The sequence below is a fragment of the Metopolophium dirhodum genome, chromosome 7, assembly GCF_019925205.1.
Source record: "Metopolophium dirhodum isolate CAU chromosome 7, ASM1992520v1, whole genome shotgun sequence".
In the NCBI taxonomy this organism is placed as follows: Eukaryota; Metazoa; Arthropoda; class Insecta; order Hemiptera; family Aphididae; genus Metopolophium; species Metopolophium dirhodum.
In genome coordinates, this window is record NC_083566.1 from 34,878,328 (window position 1) to 34,905,874 (window position 27,547).

The 27,547-nt window shown below is 31.2% G+C and overlaps 1 protein-coding gene across 1 annotated transcript; it reads left to right on the top strand.

Annotated features, from left to right (window-relative positions):
• The first annotated feature begins 6,896 nt into the window (after window positions 1–6,896).
• LOC132949025 (protein decapentaplegic-like) lies at window positions 6,897–23,972 on the top strand. Its single transcript, XM_061019775.1, has 3 exons — window positions 6,897–7,502; window positions 11,992–12,303; window positions 22,956–23,972. The coding sequence occupies exons 2-3, from the start codon at window positions 12,006–12,008 to the stop codon at window positions 23,837–23,839; spliced, it is 1,182 nt and encodes a 393-aa protein (XP_060875758.1). The 5' UTR covers window positions 6,897–7,502; window positions 11,992–12,005; the 3' UTR covers window positions 23,840–23,972.
• The last annotated feature ends 3,575 nt before the right edge of the window (window positions 23,973–27,547 follow it).

The window sequence follows — 27,547 nt, forward strand, 5'->3', positions numbered from 1 at the left end:
CCAACCGCAGCTGCTACAACAAAAGTGATGTTTAGACTGATTAAGATTGTACCTAAGACTTCTGTATAACTACAACAAAGTAAAATAATTGCAATATATTTTTTTATTGAATAGGTACTATTATAAATTATAATGTACTATAAAGATTACAGTTTAGTTTTAAGGTTATTAAATATTAATGGACTGTATAATTTAAAGATCCGGATTAGTATACTTATATTATGTAAACATATGAAATTATTACCGGTTGTGTTATCGCTGTGAAGTTAATGTATATAAACTATAAGTATATAAGTACGTATTATACGATATGTATAATACTATAAGAAAGCAATAGTCAAAATTACCTACAGGTACCGCTTTGCATGAACAATCACTAGATAATTATTTCGTGAATCAATTGAAAATGGCTTTAATGGCCCCTTAAACATGATTTAGTGGCCTATGGGCCGTGATTGTGAAGAATCATTAAATTAACTAATTTTATATGCTGCCTGGAACTAGTCCGCAAACATGCTTCATAGTTTCATCTTGCTTACAGGTTATTTAAATACAACAATATATACACGTGCGGGAAGTCGGCCATCTCCACCATAACAAATTTTTTGGAAAGTTATGTGTTATGAATTTGCAAATCAATAATTTTTTTGGCGAATTCAACAAGTTTTTTTTGCCATATCTGAATCAATGCAGGTGTGTTAGGAAAACGATACTTCCAGATAATTATACCACCCGGGGGGTATGACTTTCCTAGGATAATAGTACCCCGGTACAAATTTTCTAGGATATTTAAACCCCCCGTATGACATTTTGGGAGGTATCGTTTTCCTGTCACGCCGACATTGATTCAGGTATGGCAAACATTTCTAAAATTCGCCAAAAAAAATTATTGATTTGCAAATTCTGAAAATCAATTTTCAAATATTAATAGCATAACGTGGGTATACCAATATAACTATTCCAGGGCAGGATTGGTTAGGCGAGCTACCGAGAAAATCTCGGTGGGTCGCTTAAAGTTTGGGCCAGTCGTGTGAGTGTGGGTGAAATAAATTTATGTTTAAAATACGATTAGCCACCTATAACCTCGAAACGATTTTAGACTTAATTTTGAGCCAGTGCCATGAATATGTAAATTGATCGCTTAGAAGTGACATCTCGATGTGGCGTGTATCATAAAAAAAATTGGTGTTGCTCAAATAATTTCAGGTGACCTACCCCTCACAATTCTGTTATAGGTACCGACCCATAAAATTTCCTATTTTTCTTCTATCAATAACCACCCACCCATATTTAAGGTGTTGCCTGAGCAACACTTGGACCCTTTGTTACACGCCACTGATGGGCTGATACATACGACATACCAATCCGGCCATGCCAACAACTTCACTATTGAATACATGGTACGCGTCATATTATTATACATAAAATTGTTTACATGAAACCATTTAAAAAAAAAAGTTTTATATATTTTGAAATATTTTTCATGGGAATTACAAGATACTGGGAATATTGTTGTACAATATTAAATCGATTACGAATTATAGAATAAATAACTCATAAAAATAATTGAGTTTAATAAATTTCATTGGGTAGGTGTATTTAATTTATATTATATTTCAATTAGGTATAGGTACCAGGAGGCAGAAATCTAGTATAGTAACCTAAAATACAGTACCTATATACACACACTACACGTCCGTGGATGGAATTTTAAAATACGACAAACATTATTGAAGTCTGATGAGTATTGCATGAGTATACCGATAACCACGGCGCATTCCGTAGTGAGCGGGTATTTGTATATCATTTTAACGACATTCGTACTTTATAATATTATAATATATATATATATATAGTTAGGTGGCGTACCGTATACCTGAACCAGCTGCCTCTATACCAGCTATATATTATATTATATAATAAATATTGGAAGCGGTGCGCGGAATGCGACGATCGAACACAAATGGAAAAAAAATAATGTAGAACCTCCACAGAGGGGACTGCTCCGAGAAAAACGATAAGAGAAAAAGAGGCATAAAAACGCGGCGGCGGCTGTGGCCAGGAGCAGGAGCGAGGAGTCGCGTATCCTCGTCATCGCGGTGGTCGCGTCGTCTCTACGACGGCGGCGGCTTGCAGACACAAACACGCACACGCACACACAAGCGCTCAAACGCACACGCACGCAGCGACGACCGGTTGAGGCCAGCGGTATTTTACGAACGCACACGTATACATACACAACCACACGCACGCACACAGACGCACACGCACACGTACGAAACCACACCCACGCTGCCAATCAAAAGGAGACCGGTCTCTCCGTGACGCTATCGGCGGCGTCCGAGTGTCTGCCGCGGTGCTACCGCGGGCGCGCGGTCACGGCAATATACGCACGCACGCGCCTCCGGCTGCACCGCCGCCGGTGGCACGCGGCGCGCATCCGGGCCCGCAGGCCCACTGCTGTGGCCGCTTGTGCGAGGACCACCGATCGCCGCGTCATCCTAATAATATTAATAAAGTTGTCGACGACCGTCATCCAACGTGACATTCGCCCAATGCACAAGAAGAATATGTACCTACTGCAGTTCAAGTTCAACAAAGAATGAACTGATTTTGAATATTTAATACATCAATTCTATTGATGAAAGATTTTACCATCACGAATATAGCATACATGTTACAGGGTACTCTCGCAAATGTTCAATATGCTCCACCTTAATTTTTTTTTTTTTTTGGGGGGGGGGCTAAATTCATCTTACACGAAATCCAATTAATAACGTAAAAAATTGCTTTTATTATAATTTTGGGGTGCAAGGTCTTCCTCCCCCCCCCATATCCTTATTGCGGCACCACTACCACCTGAACGATATCTAGACGCTATTCGAATTTCTGCCAAACTCGCTGTATATCTGCAGGTGTGATAGTATGCTACTGCTATTATCGAGTCATCGCGGCCGGTGGAATAAAAACAAATTGATAACGGATAAAGTCGATTTGAACTACTACTATAGTCATATTATATAATATCCAGATATTGGAATATTTGAATGAACGTCCAAGACAAGAATAAAACCGGGCAAACTTTTGAAAATGTAAACGGTTCATTCTCTGAAGAACGCTCCGTATAGTAAGATGTATGTAGGAGACCCCCTCCCACCTCATGCCAGTGAAATCCCACGGGAACTCTTCTCGCGGACCCAGGTGGCCAGGTCAGATCCATTATAGAACTCTCTCTGTCACTCTCTCCCACTCCCTCTCACACTATATCTATCACCATCTCTCTCACTCTCTCTTACACACACATACACACACACACACAATAAATATTCTTCTCTCTCTCTCTCTCTCTCTTCCGTTTAGCGCGTCCAGGGCGCATTCGTACTTAATCACGCGCGTATCGTCGTGGCATTCGGAATGTACGGTTTTTTTTCCATTTCAAACTTGTTTTTCGTGTCAGCACATTTTTTTTACAATCGATCAATGTTGTAAACAAGTCGGTAACCTATTGACACTAATGTGTATGCACACACGCGCACGCCCGGTCCGCAGCTCGACTGCCGACTGGGAAACGCGGAGATTTTTTTTTTTTCTTGACGAGCGGTTACGTTTAGTAAAATCGGATTTTTTTCCTCTGCATACATTATGACGAAGGTGTACTGATTTTTTACGAAAAAAATTTTAAAAATAAATGAAAATTACCATTCCACGCAACGAGTCATTTCCAGTTTGTATTATATTATACGGAACGTCGTGTCGTTAATCATCGTGTAAACATGCCGTTGACGCGAAGAGCACGTGGATCAAATCGATAAGGCGTTTGCAGTAGGTAGGTACATGTTTATTTTATATGCGCGCAGGTCCCATTATTATTTTAAGTATTTCGTAACAAATGTCTTCCGAGTGCTCACGTCGAAAACGCACAAATAAATCGACGACGGGAAGGAGTAATAGTGATATCTCATCCCATTGTACTATTGTTTTATCCGATCCGGCTCGTCGATAAATATTTTTCTGCGACAATGATAAACCGCACGTTTTTGTTTGGTTTGGTCAATAAAATGTGTAATGCTCTTAATAAGTCTCGATGTCATTTATGCAGAGATCAATCACGAACGAGAACGACGAATAATCGCTGAATCTTTCCGTTGGTATGTTAATAGTGAGTTTATCAATCGTAACCGTGTGTGTTTTGTATATACGGTACAGCTGCTGTGAGTTATGAGTTATGACACATATTATTATTTATTGTCATCATCGTTTCACTTTTAAACGCTCTTCACTTGAACAATTGATTACACCGTGTATTAATTGGTGTATAACTAAAAAAGGCTTTTGAACTTAAATTGATAAAAATAATACCAAAGTAGTTGTGGAAAATGCATACGATTCTTATTAGAATACAAATATTGGAATATTAATTGTATTCGTACAGTTGTACCTGTAAAAAAATAAATAAATAGGAATAAAAACTAAACTATAGCCACGACATAGAATAAAAATATATTAAAAACAAAATCGATTTGTAGGTTGAATTAACTCGCATGATTGTCATGACTATATGTATTATGCAGGTAATACAGATTAATTATGCTTATATCTTATAGGTATCCTTAGGTATTCATAATGCATTTTATATAGATATATTTTAATACTGTGTAACAAAGAAACAGTTACTTTGTAGTATATTATATATCGTTCAGCAACAAACATGTTTTTATATATTAACTTTAACACCATAGCAGTAAAGTTTTTGATATTATGATATTTTATATCTATGTGTATTATCAGCTCGGGAGAGGTGGAGGGCAATAATAGTTTTAGTTATCCCTTCTCTTAATTTTGATAAACATATTTTATCATACAACGAAACAAGAAAAAAATTAAATTATAGTAGATTAATAAAATTGAATTTAGTCAAGTACCTTGATTAAAATTACCTACCATGATTTCAGATAGTAAAAAACAATATCTTAAGTTATGTTATATACAAATATATTATATAACACACACATATATACATTACCTATAATATATTATATACTAAACTAGTATACTATATATTATAGTATATACTTCATAGTACATACTACATAGTAGTAGGTACATATACTAATAATAATATTAATACAATTATAAATGGTAAAAGTATTTAAGTATCTGTTTATTTTGTATTCATATAGTAAAACTACTGAACAGATTTTAATGAAATTAAATTTGGTATGGTGCGGTAGCTTGACCCCTGAGCAATTACATAAGCTACTTTAAAAAATTTAATTAAAGTGCATGGATAGAAAATTGAAATTTGGAGAGAGTTACAATTTTATATTGTAGGCATCGTTAAAAAAGGGTTGGTTAAAAATTTAACCACTAGGGTGTAGAAAAGCCGAAGAGGGTGGCCAAGTTTGTTTAAGAAATGATACATTTTTATTAAAATTTACTTAAAAGTTAAAAGTTATAACTTGGTATTAATGCTTTTCAAATAAAATGAAAAATGTATTTTGGCGTTTTTAAAAATTCAAACCCTAAGGGGGTGGTAGATTATCAGGGCTGTGATCATATAGTCGATACATAAGAATAAGTATTGCATAGGCTAATTTTGATAATTTAAAAAATAAAAATTGTGATAGTAACTAAAAGCGGTAGGTCTCGACCAACCTTAATTTAAGTAATACTTTTTCTTTTCTCAAACCAAAGTCTCGTTTATGAATCTCATTTGAGTCATAAGTATAGCTTAAGTAATACATATTCTTAAGCATCAACTATATAAATATGAATATTCTTTACTATTTTTTACAAGTGAGCATTAATAAGTAAGGTAAGCAAAGTTGTTTTTTTAATTTTACAAAAGTCCTGTTAAACTGAGTATATAGTGGCTTTGTATATAATTGCTTTTTGTTTCTATAACAACATTTTCATCTTTTTTTAAAGTTGTACACTTGTACAACTCACTTACTCATCATCACTCATTACCGGATACAGAGAAGCCGCGGAAAATAGTTAGTATTGTTGTACAAGATACACAAATGAAAATTGTTTTCGTTTTATATTCATCAATATTGACCTATATTTCGGAAGATACGTGTTTCCGCTTTTATATTATGTGTCACAGGAATTAACCTAGGGCTGGCGATATTTTCGATATGTGATAATACCGGTATACCGTGTTTTTGCCTTTTTGGTAATCACAGTTGTTACCAAAAATAACGGATCTTACTCGCGATAATTTTTAAGTCAATATATTTATATGTAAATAAAATAATGTTTCAATTCTTCATAGAGTATAGGATTGACTTTGAATGTAAAGTAATACGTATACATGCTTACATCAACCTAATGGAGTTCCTCTCTTTTCTCGGTAGTTGCCGAAAATACCATATTATCGGTTCTATATACCGTTGATACCGGTACAGTGAACAAATAATGGATACCTATTAATTATCGGCTATCAGTATATCGACATTTGAAACACCGTACGCAGCTCTATTGTAAAGTGTCATCGCTCATATGCGGCTATGCGTATAATATGAAGTAAAGCAAAAAAATAATTTAACTATTGGAAAATAATAAAATATGTATATAGTATATAATATGGTTCGCGGGCGGCTGCGAGGATTCGCGTAAAAGCAGACGACTCGGTGGCGTCGAGCGCGCGTCATCGGCGGCGTGGGCGAGGGCGAAGAATCGTCGGGACATAATAATAATATTTTATTTTTAAGGGGACGACGATAAGGGGGATGGCGTGCGTGGAGGGGAGGGTGTCGGCATATAGGTGGTCACGCCATCCCCTCCGCTGCCGCCGCCCATTCGGCCGTCCTCCCGCTCGTCCGCCGGCCGTCGTCGCGTGGCCACGGCGGCACTCGGTGGGAGCTGTCTTATACCGCCAACCCGGCCGGCCGGCCAGCCGTGCCGGCAACCGCACCAACGTTCGTCATCAGTTCACGGGCCACTCTCGAACCGCGCGGTACTGCTCTTACTCTCGCCGCAGTCTCTCGCTGTGCGTCGGGCGCCACACGACGACGAAACACGTTCGCGAACGGGGTTTATACGCTTACGCCGTTATTACCTGTTAAATACGCGTTCGTTCGTATCACAATTTTATTAAAGAATTTTTTATTTTTTATTTTTTTGAAGGTTCGAAAGTTCCGTCACGCCAACAACAATAATAATAATAATAATAATAATAGTTATTATCATGACGTCTTGTTCGTTTTGACCGCGGAATACGCCTTACGCGATTACCTCTGATCTGCATCAGTAACAGTATACATTATTATTTCAATATTAGTAGTGTTCCGTCGAATACAACAACAATAAAAACTTTCAATATCGGTTTCCGTTTTATTAGTATTGTTGTCGTCGGTTTTTTTTTCTTATGAAATTTCCGATTGATTTCGTGGTGCGTCGCTTTCTTGGGCCGTACCGAGATTGTTGATATTTAGTACGACGAACGAATACGCCGGCCATATTTGTCGGCATGAAAACCGACAAAGACCGTGTCACAGGTACGTGTCGTGTGTTCTACTTAACCTATTACCGGCGAGCCTTTCGTAAATAAAAAATAATAAGTCAAAAATACCACGTGTAACGACGGTTTCGTGTCTGTTGGCTCCACGATGTCTGGGGGGCCCGCGACGATCAATTCTCGTCGTTATCGCATTTAATCGCGTGAGCGATGTATGTAACATAATAATATTATCATAATATTACTATGTGTGTATGAGAAAAAAAAACACAAAAATAATTAACGTGTTATCAACTGTCTGTGATAATTTATTTTAGTTTTCGTCGTTTAGTTTTTTCTTTCCTACCGTGCATAGGGTTTTGATATATAGGCGAATACACACCTAATGCACAAACGCGCGAATAAACGTATATAAGTGGTAATAATAATCATAGCGTAACGTGTTTATTTCATATAACACAATGTAATAATATATATACTTCAGAAAGTATTTTAATAGATGGTTTGATCCGCATCGGACCCGATTGGACCGAAGAACATTAAAACCCGTACTTCTGCCGCGAAAGTTCGCCAGTGTATAAAATATCGATCATCGTCAGCATTCGGCGTGTTTGTAAATCGGCCTGTAAACAATACAGAAAATATTATTGAAAACACGTTATTTCGTCAACTTTTGAACGCCTAAACACCTGTACTGTATCACGTATTCACATTGCACGTATCATTCCGCGGTATAGGCACCTGTAACGATAACAACCTGTTCCAAAATGCCGTTAATCTAACCAATGGCTATGACCTTTCTCTTTCACGGTGGTAATGGATTTTTTTTTTTTATTTTGCGATTCCGTATTACACCCATTGTCACTTTTCGAAAGGTCATCTGTCCACCTTGAAACCGTTCGTAGATATCTCGTGTTGTAAGACGGTTACCGCATATAGGATCATAATAATATTATGTACCTATGATATATAATGTAGGTACCTAAACGTATAAATATGAATGCACAATTTTTTTTATTTCATCGATCAAAAAATTCATTGACCATATACAGCGTGACTATAAAATACACTTTAACCTAGAAAAACAGTAATCAATTGAAAACGAAGATAATTTTACATATTATACGCTATATGTGTTTGCATAATCTGTATTTTATGTGCGTAATATTTCAGTATTTGTACAATGAACTATATACCTAATTGTTGAAATCTTATTATGATTTCAGACGTTTGCCATCGTGCGCGTGTACCCGCTCGATTAATTCGAAATAACAAGCACTGCATAGTGTGGCAATAGAATACGTTGAAATTGTCTAAACAATTAAACGAATAATAATGTTGTATTATAAAAATAATAGTGGACATGAAAAGCTTAATAAGTTCAATCAAATTTTTTATATTCAGTATTATTTCTATTTGAATATTTGTATTTTTGGTTTTCTATTTTAGATAAAAAAAAATATTGATTTTTCGTTATGGCAGTGTGCATTATAATATACACAATAAATTATTGAATTCGAGATTTCTGATTATTATGATGCTGAATTGCAGTTATGTGTACACTGTTGTCTGTTATCCTCACTATTATCAAACTTACAGATATTTCATGTGCTTTTTTCAATTTATAAATATTGAATGGGTATACTTTACAAATACAAAATTAAGATTTTACAAAAGGTATTCGAAATTAACTCAAAAAAATTGTTTTTTTTTTCCCTTGTACTTATTTCGATTGAATCAAATTCAAAGTTAAATTATATTTCACTATATAACGTGAATATGTAGGTACCATACTACACCATACCATACAGTATTTAATTAAATATTCATGAGAACCTAATGTTTCGACCATTTGAACTGCTGAAATGACCTCTCAGTAAAATTCAATTCAGTAATAACTAATAAGGTAGGTATAAAATACACCAATTATTTGTGACCAGTTGAATTAAATTACCTAAACTATTGTTTGTTACTTTGTTAGTTATTCGATATTCTAACTTTATAGAATATACTTTGTATTCGGAGAATGAAGCAATAATACTCAAACGTATAAGTTTGTAAATTTAGCTCTACGGACATCAGGGTGACAGGGTGTGATCTTAAGACGTTTTCTTAGAACCCTACGTGAATACGTTTATGAAAATAACTATATAATTGAACACAGCACTTAAAGAATATAAAAAATATATATGGATTAGCTTTGTGGAATACTAATTACAAACGTTTTTAGACATCATAAAATGAATGACACAAAAGAAAACTATTATCAATGAAGCATAAAATCGCAATGATTGTCACGTGCTGCACTTTTTTCGTTGTCTTCGTATTTCTTTACTCGTGAAGATTGTAAATTTAACTCTAATATTATAAGCCTTTTACGGTAGCCGGTCAATTAAATACAGGTTTCATTTTCACCAGTACGTGTATTGAGTACTATATTGAATAATATACATCCAAAAAATAATTGCTCCGCACAAGTTCAAATAATTAAAAACTACAATTGTTATTAATTATACCTACGTAGACCTATAGTTAGTAGTTAATTTAAAGTAAATTTCAGGAGTACATATTGTAAATAAAACTTATTACGATTCCGCGAAAAATTATTTAGTCTTTGACCTCTCGATGACTATAATCTCTGCATTCTGCGGTATTGTTTTTTTAAATTTTACTCCGGTTTGATTATAATATTATGAGGAACAATAATAATTTTATTTAAGTTTATATACTTAACAAGATTCTTGATCAATATTTTTTTATTTTATAAGTTCATTAGATGATTACTATGAAGCCTATATTTACAATATGTAAATACCTATTTATTAAAAATTACAATTCAATAATTGTATATATTGGTTATTGATATTCTATTGTATTTACTCTTCCTTTAAACAAATTAAATACTGAGATATTCAATAAAATTGAAAATTCTAACTGAAAGTTATTGTATTTAAGTACCTACCTACAGTTTATACGCAAAATACGTACAATTTTCAACCAATTCCCCAGACAACATATTTTCAGTTATTTGATCGTCAATTGTTTGGAAAAAAATGTATTCGTTTTCTTTTATAACACCAATTACAATTTACGACTTATATTTTGATTTGTTTTTATTTGTATATTGGCATCTATATAAGAATGTGATAAAAATGTAAAAAGAAAAAAAAATTAAATAAATAAAAAAATAAAATTGGTTGATTGAGCCCATATAGATATCGATAGTAAATTTGTAAATATGTAAACAATTATATTTTTTACAATTTACTTTAAGAATATCAGTTTCTTCAAAGTGTATTACATAATATCATATATTCTTTTTTCCATCATACAAAATACAGAAACTGGCGGAAATATGTCTAGTTAAATATGATAGTCATAATTGTATATACCTAGTACTTATTTAAGGCGTCTCGTTTAAAACGGGATTGACACTTTTTCGACCATCTGCATGTCCCGTTGTCCCGTCAAACTTCGAACGGGACCCTTTTTATACAGTTTTTAGAAGATGGTCCCGTTTTAATCCCTTTTAACCATTTTATTACATTGTATCTTTAAACGAAATCAATGTATGAAACAAATATAAAACAGTTTTATAACTAAAGTTAAGGTCCCCACACACTGCAGCGATGACAGTAAATCATGTCCGGACTTATTTTATCGCCACCGCCATCGAATGTATTTAGACTGAAGATAATTTTTTTTTTTGGAGGGAAATAACAATTGTCCCTATTTTTTATTTTCTTAAAATGGTCACCCTAATTTAGAATGATAAATTGTATGATATTCGAAAAAAGATCCCGTAGGTGGTACTCAGATCAGTGAAAGTATTGATCTATTGTATCCAAGTTTAAATTTCTTATTAAAATGATTTACGTGTAAAGATTTTTAAAACGTATAAAATATTGTTAGAATATACATTACGACTAACATTGGAGTAATATTTAAAGCCTGAATAGCCGGATTAGAAACTTCAAATTATGGTTTTAATCAAAACATAGGAATAATAAGTTTTTGTATTTTTACTGTTTAGAAAATGATTTTAAAAAAATATTGAACCCACGTGGTTTCAAAATAGTTAAAAATGAATAAGTTTAATACAACAAAAATTCCAATAAAATGTTATGTACAATTTACACTTACAACCCGACTTTAAAGTAAATTATTTTTTCAATAATATATAGGTAGGAACTATTATATTTACCGTAATGTTTTGATAGGTACGTATGTATACCGACTTAAACAAGACCACCGATGGCGTATAAATAATTATGATAATTAAATCGAAGCTAATAAAGATTATAATTAGGCATACGTATAATATTGTTATTATCGTAATGTGGCAAATGCGCTGATTAATGTTTTATAGGCACGTGTCCAGCGTCTGATACGATCATATTATTTGACTAATTGATCCGGCCAATATAATTTTGTTTACCCGTCCGAACACATAATAATAATAATAATAATAATAATATAATACTGACCGAACATAAAAACAAATTAACGATGTGTTTATTGATTTGCAGGTGCTTGATCGACAATGATAAGCGGTGTGCTGTTGATGGTGGCTGTGATATCAGGCATAGTGTGCGGCGAAACGCCGAGACCGTCGGGCGCTAGAGCCGCGTTCAAGGACGCCGGCCAGGCGGAGAGGCACTTGCTGGCCGCGCTGGGCATGAAGCGCCGACCGGTGGTGGACAAGTCGAAAGTGGAGATACCAGCCGCCATGCTGGAGCTTTACAGGATGCAGATGTCGTACGAATTCGACACCACGGCCTTGCCGTTGCCGGGACACCATGTCAAGTCCGCGAATACCGCCCGGACGTACTTACATAGAGGTAAGTTCGATTTTAATGTACAAACACATACCATGCATGGGTATATGCTGCGCGTCATTGTCGTTTAGGTAGGTTAGGTTCATCGATGTGTTTTCTAAAAACGCCATACGATATGATGGTGTAACGCGATGCATTACGCGAACCCGTACTTGAACATAAACATTTGATTTTTCGACAAATAACACTGAACACCACAAAATAATATATTATTTCGTTGAATTCATCTGTTCCATCCTTTGACATTAAAATTTCAAATCGTATAAACTAAAAACCCCACGGAACAAATAAACCAGTTATTAACATTTTCTATTTGGTTCAACGTTCTATTAAATCACATAAAATGTGTAGGTACATTACTTATATATTTTATTTGGCAGAAAAAGATGTGTCGTATTTTTACTTGCAGTTTTTTCAGTAGTTTGTTTTTTGAATTTTTCGGAGAGTTATCAGGATAACAGTCGTAGATGATTTCAGTATATTTCAGATGTCTACCTAGGTGATCTATTATGAGTTATGACCAACCAAAATGGAGGAATATATTATGTATGAGTATGACCAACAATTCCGAGTATTTCAATCGATATAATAATAATATATTACCAATATTATTATTCTCTTTATACATTTTAGGTTTTTGATAAACCAGTTTAACGTTTTAAATTTAAATGTTTAGTATATTCGTTATAATTTACATTTAAATTGGAGATTCTTCCAACTTAAATACAAATTAATGTAAGAAAATAAGCGACTGATTCATTAAGCGTCAGCCAAAAAAAAACACACTTTTACAGTTATACATATTTAAAAATATTTACAATATGATTACCTATTGTATTATGTAGACTTAATTTAATTATTGGAAATACTTCAAATGGTCAAATATATATTATACTATAGTATTTAATAATTATTAATTTAAATAATATCGACAATTTATCATGTTTGAAATATCAAATAAGGTACTAAATAAATTAATTCTAAATCATTCTAATAAATAATATTAAAAAAATTAAATTGTCAGAAAATTATTAATTTTCCATGTAAATATCATCTCGAACATCCCCTTTACTGTTAATAAGGCTTAATAGTTTATAATACTATAGTTTTATATTAAAACAATAGTACGCTGTATAGTAAGTTAAATAAAAGATTTATAACTTTCTTGGCTTATTCTGGAAAATTACATTTAAATGTACAAACTATTGCTCATAAATCATAATACTGACCAGTGGGACTTTTCATTAAATTACATCTAACTGCATATTATAACGTTGTATTTCGTCAGTACTGTGGATTAAAATACTTATCGGACGGCCGTATAGTTTTTTGATCTATACAATAAAATGCGAGTTGCAGGCGATTCATTTAGTTCATTCGTCAGTTACCCATCCAACAAAAATGTACATACATTTTGTAAATTATATCTACAGTTGAATTTTATAAGTACTGATAACAATTTTTTCTAGTTTAAATGCGTGCGCAGCATACCTATCATTTCTGTTAAATTATGATGCAGCACATACAGATAACAAATATTTTCGAATTTATAGTAGTAAATAACTACAGAAAAGTATAAATCATACAAACACTTTATGAAGTTGTGATAAAATTTAACAACAAAAAATAAAAATAAAAATATTTTATATTGATTAAGAAATCTATAATATGATATAGAACGATCCTTTATCTTCTTTAAATTCATAACAGTGCACGTTGGTGAGTAAAAACTAAATCATATTTAAATTTTAAATATTACAATCTTAGCTAACAAGTACCTATATAGATTTATGTTTAAAATCTTTAGAGGTGTGCTTTCCTCAGTAATATATCATTTTGCAACGTATGTTTGGAAATCTATCCGAATGGCCTGGTTTATTTAACTAAACTTAATGTGTAATATTGATTTTATTTTATATCTGAAAACACTTTTTGATAAATGTATATGACATGTGTACGATTTTCAATTTTATATGATATCAGTCTGATATGTGACATGCTATTTTTGACCTAAAAAATACTCAATATTATAATATAATATGATACCTAATATTATGTGACCTACAATGATACAAATTAAATATAACTAAAACGCTTTTGCTTTTATTTGTATGTGTGTAGTTTGTGTCCGTGATAAACTAATTATGACATTTATATCATTATACTTATATGATTAGGAAGAAAACCAAACTTCATATTATAGTCGATATTTAAAATAAATATAAAAACTTTAATGTGCTGTGTACATAAAAATTCAAGTTTACCACTGGGTAAACTATTATTTATTACAAATAAAAAAGTAACACTTCAATACTTGCTATTTATTTTACATTTAGTTTTAAATTTAATATTATATAATAGGTTAGCCGTTGGGTGTTTATTATTTAGTTATAAATAAATAATACAATATAAAGTTTAACTAACGATAAAATATATGCTCAAGCATTAAATAGACCAATTACACTTTAAAAATAAATTATCCTAAATTCATAAATCGCTTCGTTATTTTATGAAAAATAAAAACATATGTATTTTCCATATTGAATACTCATAAATCGTAATAATATAATGTAACTTTTAGCAAACTATATTTTAGGTAGCTTTATGTCTCGTATAAAAAGTCTAGGAATAAAAAAAATGTTTATGAATACTTGTATTGTTTGAGTAGTTAAAAACGTTCGCATTAATTAGATGTTCTCTCTTGTAAATTAAAATTAAAATTATTGGGTTGCATACCTATTTATAACCGAGATACAGAACTTGATACACAAGTTAGTTTATTTAAAGGTAAATACTTATTTTATCGAAAAGTATTTAGGATTTCGGAAATATATTTTTACGTAATTTGAAGAATGTATATTTTTGGTAAAAAAATAATATTTATTACTTCTTTTTATCGTTGTAGTTTTTTAACTTTTAACTTTTTTAAAGACAGCATACATTTTAAATTACATATTCCTAAGAAGAATATTTTTCTAAGAATCATAATATATATAAACAGAATTTAAAACGAGTAGGTACCTATGTAATTAATTAGTTATTAGTATTTAAAATTTAGATTAGTGGATTGGTAGACATACGCTGTCATTCAATAAGTAAGAAAGTACGCAATTATATAATGACAAAAATATTGAAAAAAAAATGTCTTAAAAATGTTACTTTGTAAGTATTAAAAATTATGTAAAAATAAAATCAAAAAAACGTTAATACATATCGAGAAAAAGAATGTTTATTAAAGAATCACCTTGTGTAATATAATAGTTAAAATGTTATAGTATTTTGTAATACACTTAACCTAAAAGTGCACTTTTAATACACTTCATGTTTATAAATAAGATACAAATTATTGTATAACATAATTGTAAGTACTTCGCAATATTTCATTATCTGCCAAATTAAAAGTTGACATAATACGACTTGAATTAGGTTTAAAATAAAAAAATGATGGCAATAAATAGTATATTTACTAATCAGCGCTATCACCTAAGCCCAAGGTCATAATGTTTGTCCAACATTGATGAATAAAACATTGTTCTATACATTTATGTAATTGATATTGTCAAAATATGTAGTCTAACAATACTACAATAATTAGAATAGTATTTTGACAAAATCATATTGACAGCCTATATAATAGGTACATTGGTTGTTGTTAGCGTGGGCAGATCTCGAATATAATACGAGAAGATACGTATTATGTAATTTATTATACATATATTACATAGGTTATGTACTTATGTATTGTTATAAGTTATAACGAAAGTAAATAGTGCAGCTATATTATGTCCGCTGCATAATATAACACATGTAGACGACAATATTTAAGCAAAATAACTATTGCGATTGTAATATAACTGTATTTATAACGAGCAGGAGTCCAAATCATTGATTAGACATTAACATGCAAGCGGCTAGAAATAGAAGGCTATTGACACGCACGTATATGGTGGGAAAATGTGTGCAAACACGCGAAATCCCTCCGAAAAACAGGACAAAAATAATTGGGTCGAAGTATTGGAACTACTTCAATATGTCGATAGTAATTTTCCAAATTTCGAAAATGTAATTTATTTAACAGATATTATAGTTCCATAATTTATGCAGGCAACAAAATTAATCTAGTTAAATGTGCATTGTGACTATTCAAAAAAATTTAACATTAAAAAAAAATCCTATTCATGGGCTACTCATGAACTTAAATATTTTTCACCAGTAACATTTATGGAATTGTAAAATGTATAATGAATCATTCATTGTACCTACCTTATAAAAAAATTTAATTTTTCGATACGGAATGAATTCATAATACGATACACCAAGGTTATACAATTTCTAGTTGTTTTCATGCAGAAGAATATAGTTGGCTTTTTTATTTAGAAACTATTTGGAAACTGCGTGCACAATATTTTAGTTGTTATTTTAGAGTAATAAATTAGTAACAATTTATACATTATAAATTTGGTAAAATATAATACTGGCTTAGGTCAGTTGATGGATGATGACGAAACCGTTCAACAGCAATATCTAATACTTATTAAATTCCATGCATATTTGAATTATGACTCATATACCTACTTAAAAATGCTAAATTATGTTTTGTTACTATTAATAAATAAATTCTGCCTAGGTATAACTAATTAATATTGATAGTTTAAATGTTATTCCATAGCCATATTTAAGCTATATATTATAATATTTATTTGTTAACATTAATATATTGAATAACTTTAGGTATTTTATTAAATAACAAACAATACAATCGGAGTTAATTTTAACATTTTCACATAATAATCTAACTAACATCTAAAATCAAATTATATTTTAAATGTATAATATCACGGGATGCTGTCAATGGGTGGACTTCCCCTTCACGTCAATAAACCCCCACCCAAATCACTCTTTGTATAACATGTAAATTCAGATTGTAAATAAAAAATTTTGTTCAATTAAAAAAAAAATGTATTTAGATAAACCATCTTGGTTTTCTATTATTTTCATATTGTCGGTAAATTATATTGATAGGTACGCTTGGCTATATTATTATGTTTTTACTACGACATCATAAAAATTCGATCGACATAGTTTGATGTGGTTAGTAGTGATTTCAGATATACCTAAGATACTCCTAAATTAATTTAAACATCTATAATAGGCATATCTTTAGGAATCAAAAAAATGTATGCACTTCTATATTTTGTTTAATTGTGTATACACTTAAATTGCTCTCAAAACCACATGACGTGAATGTTATTTAAAATTATTGTGGTATCATTTTGTTTTGGCATAATTGTGAATTGTGATGTATTCTATTAGCAGTCAGATCAGAAAAGTGTCTTAACCGGTTTTGTTAAATTATCAAAATATGCTTATTTTATTTTTATTTTTTAATAAGGACCACGGAACTGTACAATCGATTTTAGATAAATTAATGAAAAAAATAAAATAAACTTTCGAAATAACTTAATCGAGTGTAGAGCCGACGTGTTTAAATTTCACCTAAAATGAATTATTGTCCTTGTAGTCTGAGTCGCGTGACTTTTATAATATTCTATAACATATATTATATATCTATACCTACATAAGATTACATGCGGTTTTGCCGTACAATATTGAATTGCATACCTAGTTCAAACATACTTAATTAAATTTGCAAAAAAAGGTTTTTGACAATTAAACATCCGCAAATATATTAACAAATCGGCAGTTACAGATTAAATGTAGTATAACATAAAATACCTACAGAGATATGCGAATTGACAGAATATTGAATAAGACATAGGTACCTTGTTCAATATTATTCGGCCAACGTGAAATTTAAAGGTTCGACAATTTCACGAAGAAGTATTATTGTTTTTCGAATTAGTATTGTTCGTCCGATGAGATTTCCGATCACAGATGTGGAATGTGGATCATAATATACTTTTTGTACATTTGTACACGGACATTATTATTTTATTTATGTACCACTATGGAATACATTATATTACGTTAGTATTGATTTTTTTTGTCGTCTTGTGTCGTAAATAACTTATACTGCACGAGGGTTCTCCGTTGTGCTCACACGTTATCGGCCAAAGTAAATTATCTTATTAAGTGGGATACAAATTCTTAAGTCCAACGTGAGTATTTTTTCAACGTACGAAACAGTTATAACTGTTATAAGGTAAATTACGTTATATATCACAGTGTATAGATCGGAGAAATATCATCTTCGGTGTCCATAATATAGGTACCTACTTGTAAGTTATACTTATACTTACATCAACTTTTATTGTAATTAATTGCTCAATGTTTATATACACAGATCCAAACTGTATTGTTTTTATTTATTTATGATTCATTTTTTTTTCATGTCGTTTACTAACGAATAATGATAGTAAAACATTAGAAAACCATTAGGTACGTGACTACTGAATACTTATATTTACTGACGTACAATAGTAATTTTACTGTAATTTGAAAAGCATAAATTAAGAAACATTATATTATTGGTTAAATTTTTATTTTTTAGGACTATTGAATGCTTGATTAAAAATTATTATAACCGTGTTGTTAGCAAACATTTTATACTTTAGTTGACTTAACAAATTATCATAAATTGGCATTTGCCTTAATAATAGTATAGACCGAATTATATATGAATTAGCTTTTATAGTTTATATTTTCTTGTTTAAACTCTATTCATTTTAACATTTTTTTTTATTTTTTATTTTTCTGAATATTGGTTATGAATAGCTGCTTTCAATACGTTGTATAACATTTCTCGGATACTGAGGTTTTGATATCATAAAATACATTTTTTTCTTTAGATTGTAATTTTATCGTTCAAAATTTAATTAACTATTTTTAGTATTCACTATTTTGTATTAAATTATACAACCATTTTGTAATTTATTGTATTAAATTATTTAATTTGATAAATAACATATGTTATAATTGCATATGCATATTAAAGTAACATTTCTGTATTATTTATTTAAATTATATTAAGTGCATGAAGGTATATATAATAAATATTGATATATTTGGTGATTTTAAATATTGAATGTGTTATTAAAAATATCAAATAACTGACTTTTATGAAATTAAGTAATTGACTATTAATACATTTTTATTATAACTTCCTGTAAGTCATATAAAATAATTAAAAACTAAATTATTTACATGATTAACTCGATAAAATTACCACCCATTTAGATTAAATTATAATCACGCAAAGGTAATAATACACATAATTAACATTACATTTGTGACTACTTATTGGTTGTGCCTATTTGTTATTTTAAATAATATAGGTATTGATTTTAAACATTTATAAATTAACTTAAAAATATCATATGACATGGTTATTTTTGAAGGAAATGTTCTATATTTCTTACATCGTTAATTGTATGAACCGTATCTTTTATATCCCATAAATCCCATACACTAGACATAAAACACTATCTAATCACAGTGTCCCAGTTTGTAGAATAATGGCGTAATTCGGTCAAAATGGTTGTTTGAAGAAGAGTAGGTACATATTACGTTCACGTAAAGATGTATTTCAAGGGACAATAGACAACAGCGGTTTCGTGGAATTTGGAGGGATATGATCAAAAACCATTTTGCCGTTTTCAAATAATATTCCTAATCTGTTGATTCAGTTTAAAATTTTAAAACTGAAAATAAATACGTCAAATATTTCTAGAGTCTATAATAATAAATAGGTAGGTAACGTACTTGAGTATATGGTTCACGATAACGAAACTATTCATGTTTTGTTGGATTTTGTAATAGCACTTGTTGTACGACTGAACTCGTCGTCGGTTTGGATTGTCATCTCTATAAATTGGACGAAAATTCGGATAACTACAAAAAAATCTACACATTCGTGTGGGCGTGGTGACTATGAAATTGTTGTATTTAGAGCACATAATATAATATATAACTAGGTTAATATTCACTCACTCTCCGCCATTTCCCAATTTAAGCCGTATAACCCGACTTCGCCAGGGAAAAAACTAACAAAACTGCCAGTCGGGGTTGGATATGGCAGTTTGTATCTCTGAACGTGGTTCATACTATACCTACTCTCTAAACATTTTCGATGTCTTTAAAAACAATCCCTGACATTTTCGTAAAAATAGGTCAATTAATTTTTGAGTATACAAGCACAAACATACATTTATTTTTTTATACTATATAGATTATATAAAAGTATCTTTTATTTCTGTAACCAATATCAAAACTATAATATACACAAAAAGAAAATATTCGATTTTTGTGATCTACAACAACATTCACGTGTGAACCATTCCTTAGCATCCACACTGTACCTATATGTTATTGTTTGTTATAAATGTGATGATATAGTGATTTTTGGTTTAGCATCATCCGACTGTTTCGAAGCATCACGTAAGTCACCGCCGCGCTGACATTAATATTGTCTTTATCTTGCTAGATTAGTTCGAAACATTTTGATATCCAAACTTTTTATGTTCGGTACAATGTACATAATATACAAGCAAATGCATTAATTAAACGTAAAGTCTTAATATGAAATGTTATTATAATTGAGTGACTTAGGTAACTTAAAAAAAAAAACATATTGTACTCTGTTACTCTTTTGATATACTTTTATGTATAAAACAACTATAGTTGTTTATATTTCATTACGCTGAAAAGATTGTCCGTCTATAGATCAGTTGTGTGATATGTTCGGTACAATAAGGTCGAATAATTTGAAAATAAAAAACAATTTGATAAAAACACGTATAATATGTATCAAGCGACGCTATCATAATGGCTCTGCAAATTAATCCGAACGTAATAGTATAGTAGCAAATACAAGCTAATATGATTATAAATTTGAATATTATAATACATTATAACAAATATTACTTATAATTAACGAAACGATAACGAAATCACAAACTAGATAGGTATTGTGGATATATGTATATAATAGTTACAGGACGATTACAATACAAAACCAAGAGCTTAGTAACTTGATCGATAAAATAAGTAAATCCTAATCATGGATATTTTTCAAGGGATTTCCCTATCATTTCACTCACTCAGCACCACATCGAACAGTAAAGATCACTAATTTAGAAATTGATTTTATGGAAAGCTTCTAGGTAGTAGCTGTATTAGATTCGTTAATGTGAATTATAAAAGCATATGCACAGTGGGTAATAGGTATATATTGTTATTACGTTTCTGTTATTCTGATGAAATTAAGAATCACTAAATATAAATGCATATTTACTGCATTATGTGCAATAATAATAATTAAATAACCTACAACAATTTTACAATTTAACAGCTTTAAAGATTTTTTCAAATAATATTGTTTTCCTTGAATTCCAAAATGCACATGACTTTAATATTATATATTTCACATTTATTTATAAGCTTATTAAAGTTATTTTTTCAAATATGATTAGTGATTACAAATTTACATACTATATGTAAATTAAACGAAAAATTATAAAATTATTTTTACTTTACCGTTTTAAAATATGATTGGGATCTTGGTATTATTTATCGCCTTGTAATAGTCAAGTCGTTAAGACGTATATATCGTCGTTCATATAGCAAGCTCATATGGTAATGTTCAAAGACTATAACTAATTAAACTTTATGGACAGGGATTTTTTTGTATTTTATAGCGGGTAATAAATACAATTATATTCAGAAAATATGTTTTTTTACTGTAACCTAAAATTTGATTAAAATATTAAACGTATATGTATTATAATAATTATGACATAAATCTATATTGACTTAATTAGTATCCATACAAGTACCATATTATACTAAACGTATAATGTACATAGATGCACTGTATACCTACATAGGAGGTATGAGCAGAAAAATTATTTCCGTATTGCGTTGTTAGCTTTTATAGCAAAACCAATTGAGAGATAATTATATTGGAATAAATTAAAAATACACATTATTAATTAATATTAACCCGTTGTCCCGTCATAAAAACACATTCCGTTTCGACGTGATTGAATAATCGTAAATGAATTACCAACTTATGAGCTATGACACTGCGATTATTATATTATTACATACAGAGCGTTTTTAAATGTATACCTACCTACATTAATTTACAGTACATTTTTGTAAATTTTAAAAATATTTTTTTTATTAATATGATTTATTATATTATATAACATGAGTTTTCGAAACGTATAGCAAGAGATGACCAGTGCATTTGCACTCTCTAATATAGGTACTTTATCAATATTATATACTCCACTGGTCCTCTAAACGATTATAAATATTAAGTCGATCTTCTCATCCCATAACTGCAAAACAATAATGCCTAATATATAAAATACGGGTTTCAACTACCTAGTTAAAATGTTTTTTCCTCAACTTTTGTACTTGACTAGTTTATAGTTAATGTATTGGTACACAGTATAATATAATACCAATGATTTTATATTATAAAATCAATGGTAACATTAACTTATTTACTTAAATAATGCATTGTAACGACAAAAACAATACGTCAAGCTAAAATCATGTTTGTAAATATCTTTAAGTGAAATTAAAACTATAGGTACCTAATTTCGTAATTACTTATACTAATTACCTATACCACTCGACGTTATTATACCTATAAGCATATTATTATACCATGTTTCGTTTTTCAGAGTCCGAACCGAAAAAGCCAAAGTGCCGCAAGTACAGGTTGCAGTTCGCAGTCGATCCGTTGCCGGAGGGCGAATGGCTGACCGCGGCGGAGCTGAGGCTGACGCCGTCGCGGCACCGGCCTGCCGGACATCCGGGCCGCGTGCAAGTGCTCGTGCACGACATCGTGCAACCGGGCGTCCGGGGTGTGTCGAAGCCAGTGCTCCGGTTACTCGACTCACAGTACGTGGACCTGCCAGACGCGCTGACGATGGCGGAACATGACGACGAGGTGTCGGTCACGCTGGACGTGACCCCTGCGCTGGAGCGGTGGTCACAGCACGGCGGCCGGTGGTCGGCCGGCAATCACGGGCTGCTCATCGAGACGCTCGCCGACGGCGCTGACGTCCGAGCACCGATACCCGACACGTTTGAGTTGCGGGCCGCCGACAGGCCTGCGCTGCTCGTGTACTCGGACGACGGCAAGAACAGCCGTCCCGTCGGCCCGCCGCGGCGGAAACGCTCGCCGGGAGCCGGCCAACAGCAACAGGGCAGGGGCGGTGGCAAGCGGCGGAAGGACGGCGGTGGCCGGGACATCTGCCAGAGGCATCCGCTCTACGTGGATTTCACCGACGTCGGTTGGGACGATTGGATCGTCGCGCCGCCCGGTTACGACGCATACTACTGCCACGGTGACTGTCCGTTTCCGGTCGCCGAACACCTCAACTCCACCAACCACGCCATCGTCCAGACGTTGGTCAACTCCATGAACCCCACCGCCGTGCCCAAAGCGTGTTGTGTACCCACTCAGTTGGCGTCCATATCTATGCTGTACCTGGACGAGGACAACAAAGTGGTGCTCAAAAACTACCAGGACATGCAAGTGCTCGGGTGCGGGTGCAGGTAGGCCTCGGCCTAGACCCATCACACACACACACACACACACACACACACGCTTACACATACACACCCACACCCACAAACACATAGCGTCGCCCAAAGATATTATTATTATTATTATTATTATTGCTAGTTATTATTATTAATATATATAGGTATATATTTACGTATATATTATTATTATTATTATTATTATTATTATTATTATTATTACTATTTTACTATTGTGCATTTCTCCAACGAGGTTGTTTGCCCGTTTAACGAATTTTGTTTTTAATAAAAATGATGTCTATCGCGCAATTTATTGTTGTACGTGGTAGGTAGGTACTTTTAAATTATACGTTTTCGTCGACGAAATATTGTAATATAGACAAATCGAATAACCACCAATACTGCAGATGACGGGTAACGATCTTTATAATATTATGTGTTATACGTAAAGAAACACATCGACGGTACATCCTCTTTGGACGGGTATAATATGTTATTACGTAATATCACAGTTACATTAGGTAATATTAAGTATAGTCTTCGACCACAGGCAAACATATAGAACGAGATCCCCAACAAAATCGATAAACATTACTTACCCACTACCTATATCTACCTACATTTACGTAATTTCAACGTTAAAACGGCTTAAGATTAATTTTATTGGATACAATATGTTGTAAACGTAGTAATAATAATTGTGTAGTATTATATTATTATGCCAACGTTATGGACGTGACGAGAATTTTTTTATTTAACATATAGGTACCGTTAACTTTTCCGTAATATAATATTATTACGTTCAGTCGGAATGGCAAACAAATGTATCTTTTCTGTTATTTAGTTCTAAACGCGTATTGCCAGAAAAATAAATTAAAACACTAACCGAAATTCGTTAAATTTGTGATGATGTCTCTTATTATTATGATATAGGTATACCTTGTTCATCGAGTTTAGCAATCGATTTTTTTCGTTTTCAATGTTGTCTGAGATTGCCATGTATTTTCCCCGGCCCTTCGCAATTGACCCCATCGCGACCACTGTATTCGTTCACCGTAAATTCACCACCACACTTATCGAACCCAAATTTATATGATATTATTATAGTATTGTGTCCCTTTTTTTTTACTTATTTATTATTTTATAGCTTTTGTACGCCAACCAGTGAATATAGTATGTTATATAATATATTATATTTTGTTTTAAACAACATGCTCATATACTAGTCTTTTTATTTATAAATTACGTATTTTTCACCCCCAAAATCAAAACCGACCAAAATATTACTTTACACAGTTGTTATATTATATATTATATATTATACCTGCATTTTTGTTTGTTTATTTATTTTATTAAATTTTGACTTGCCTCAATATGTTACCATAATATTATTGTCCATGTAGATTTAGATCCGTTTTTTTTATTTAATGAGTTATGAGTAAAATAGAATACAATTATTGAAGAAAAGAGAAATTCCAAAATGTCTATTTCATACTTCAAAAAGAGTATCCTATTTTTATTTAAATATATTATATTGTACATATATTTTTGTAAATAATAAATTTTTGTGTTAAATGAATCATTTGCAGTTAGTTATTTTGTAAATCGAAATGCTCCATATTATACCTTATACACCTTTCACAATTAAAATGTTAAGTATCGTCCTGTCACAATTATATATTGTTTGTCTCGATGCACATTTTGTGTTATGATTATATGCATAATATTATACCAACATAAGAACTTTTTAATTTTTTAATTTATATCTTATCCCTTTTTAATCAGTATATAATAAAACTATTGAAAAAAGTTCAAATTAATTGTTATGTGCATGTAAATAAAAGTATTTTTAATCTTATAGTTAGGTTTATTATAGGGTGGGCCATTCAACTTACTAAATGGCCAGTTTCCAAAACTTAAAAGTCACGCTGGGTGTAACATTCTTGTGATATTTTAGATTCTGAAAAAAGTGATGAATTTATTGGTTGTACAATAATATGTATTGTGTTTTTTGTTTGTCATTGCATTTATGAGTAGGTAGTGAAAAGGCTTCGATTTTAAACTATAAGAGTAGTTTACAGGAGAAAATTCGATATATTTAGTTTTTGAGATTTGCCTGTCTTTTCAAAATAATTGAGAAAAACTAAAAAAGTAACTTGAATATTAATATTATATATTTTTAGTTATTGACAAAAATTAAAATTGATATTATTTTTTGTTGTTATTCAAAAAATATTATAACTGTAGAGACTTGACATTTTCACCGAATAGTTATATTAGCACCTAACAGACATAATACAATTTTCAAAATATTTTAGTTATTTTTGTGCTATAGGTACATAAACATTTAAAACTCTCAACTTTTTTTTGATTTTCGTGTGGTACTATTTTTGTTTGTGAGTATAAAAGCTTTAAATTTTAATTCAAGGTTTCTCATAAGTTGTTCTTAACGAAATACATAGTTGATTAAAATTTGTTTTATAAGTGTTTAAAATTTAAATTGAACATAATTTTGAAAAATCATCACTGAAAATTGTTTGGTTATAGTAAAAAGTCTAAAATTTTTATTTTTTATAGCTAATGCTTGATAATCTCGTATACGGTCTATATTGTCAAAAGTTTTCTGTAAGAAACCTAAAAATCTTTAAAATTCATAAGCACGATATTTTTTTTTTAAATTTGTATGTTAAAATGGTGACAAAATATGTATACTTAGTTCTATTAGATAGTGTAGATAGTTTAAAATATAGGCTGTAATCAATGATTTATGATTATATTTAATTTGAGTAAATAAATAACTCGATTAATCAATCGAATCAGAAATACAAAACACGATAAACGATAATTGTATGAAAATAATTATCCCAGTCCATTTTAGCAGCTGTTTTTAAGGCATAGGTATAATGTTTTATACTTAAATAAATTATACCTATACTATTCGAGGCTCGAGTCGAGTCGTTTACGAGTTATATAAGTATTTAAAGTTTAGATGAGCGGAGTGGAGTGGTACGGGATTACCCCGCGAAATATTTGTCCACTTCTCCGCTCATCTAAACTTTAAATACTTGTAACTCATAAACAACTCGCCCCAAATTCGATTTTCATGTATCGAAATACTAAGAAAAATATTCTGCTCTGGAATATAAAATTAAAACCCTGTGTTGTCATTGGAACAAGTAAAAAAAACTTAAAAACTATAAGCATAGAATATATTTAAAGATATAATTTTTCAATAAAAACGTTGTTTTATAAGCGACTTGAAACTATGTGAGAAAATATTTTCAAAAAAATTTACATTTTTTGAAATATCGAGTGTTGTTTGATAAAAGAATCACCCGGTATAATTATATGAATTACACGAAGCACATAATAATAACGTAATGGACAAACACGTATACCTACTTATATAGTTTAAACAACTATGAACCAATATCTATATATTATAATATATTATAATGTATGCTTCGCGATTGTGACAGCTGCAGACGATACATTCGATATAGTGATTTATCGGATGTCCGGCCCGTCCGAAACTGGTTTACCGGTCGTTGCCAATTTATTTAATTTGCATAGGTAGGTATGGTTATGATATAAGCTTATAACTTTTAACTGCCAACACGAAGTTTGAGATAATATTAATTCAAGTAAGGAATTGACTAATGTCAACGTTATATTATTATCTTGCATAGTTATTACTAATTTACTAATATATTATTGTATATAT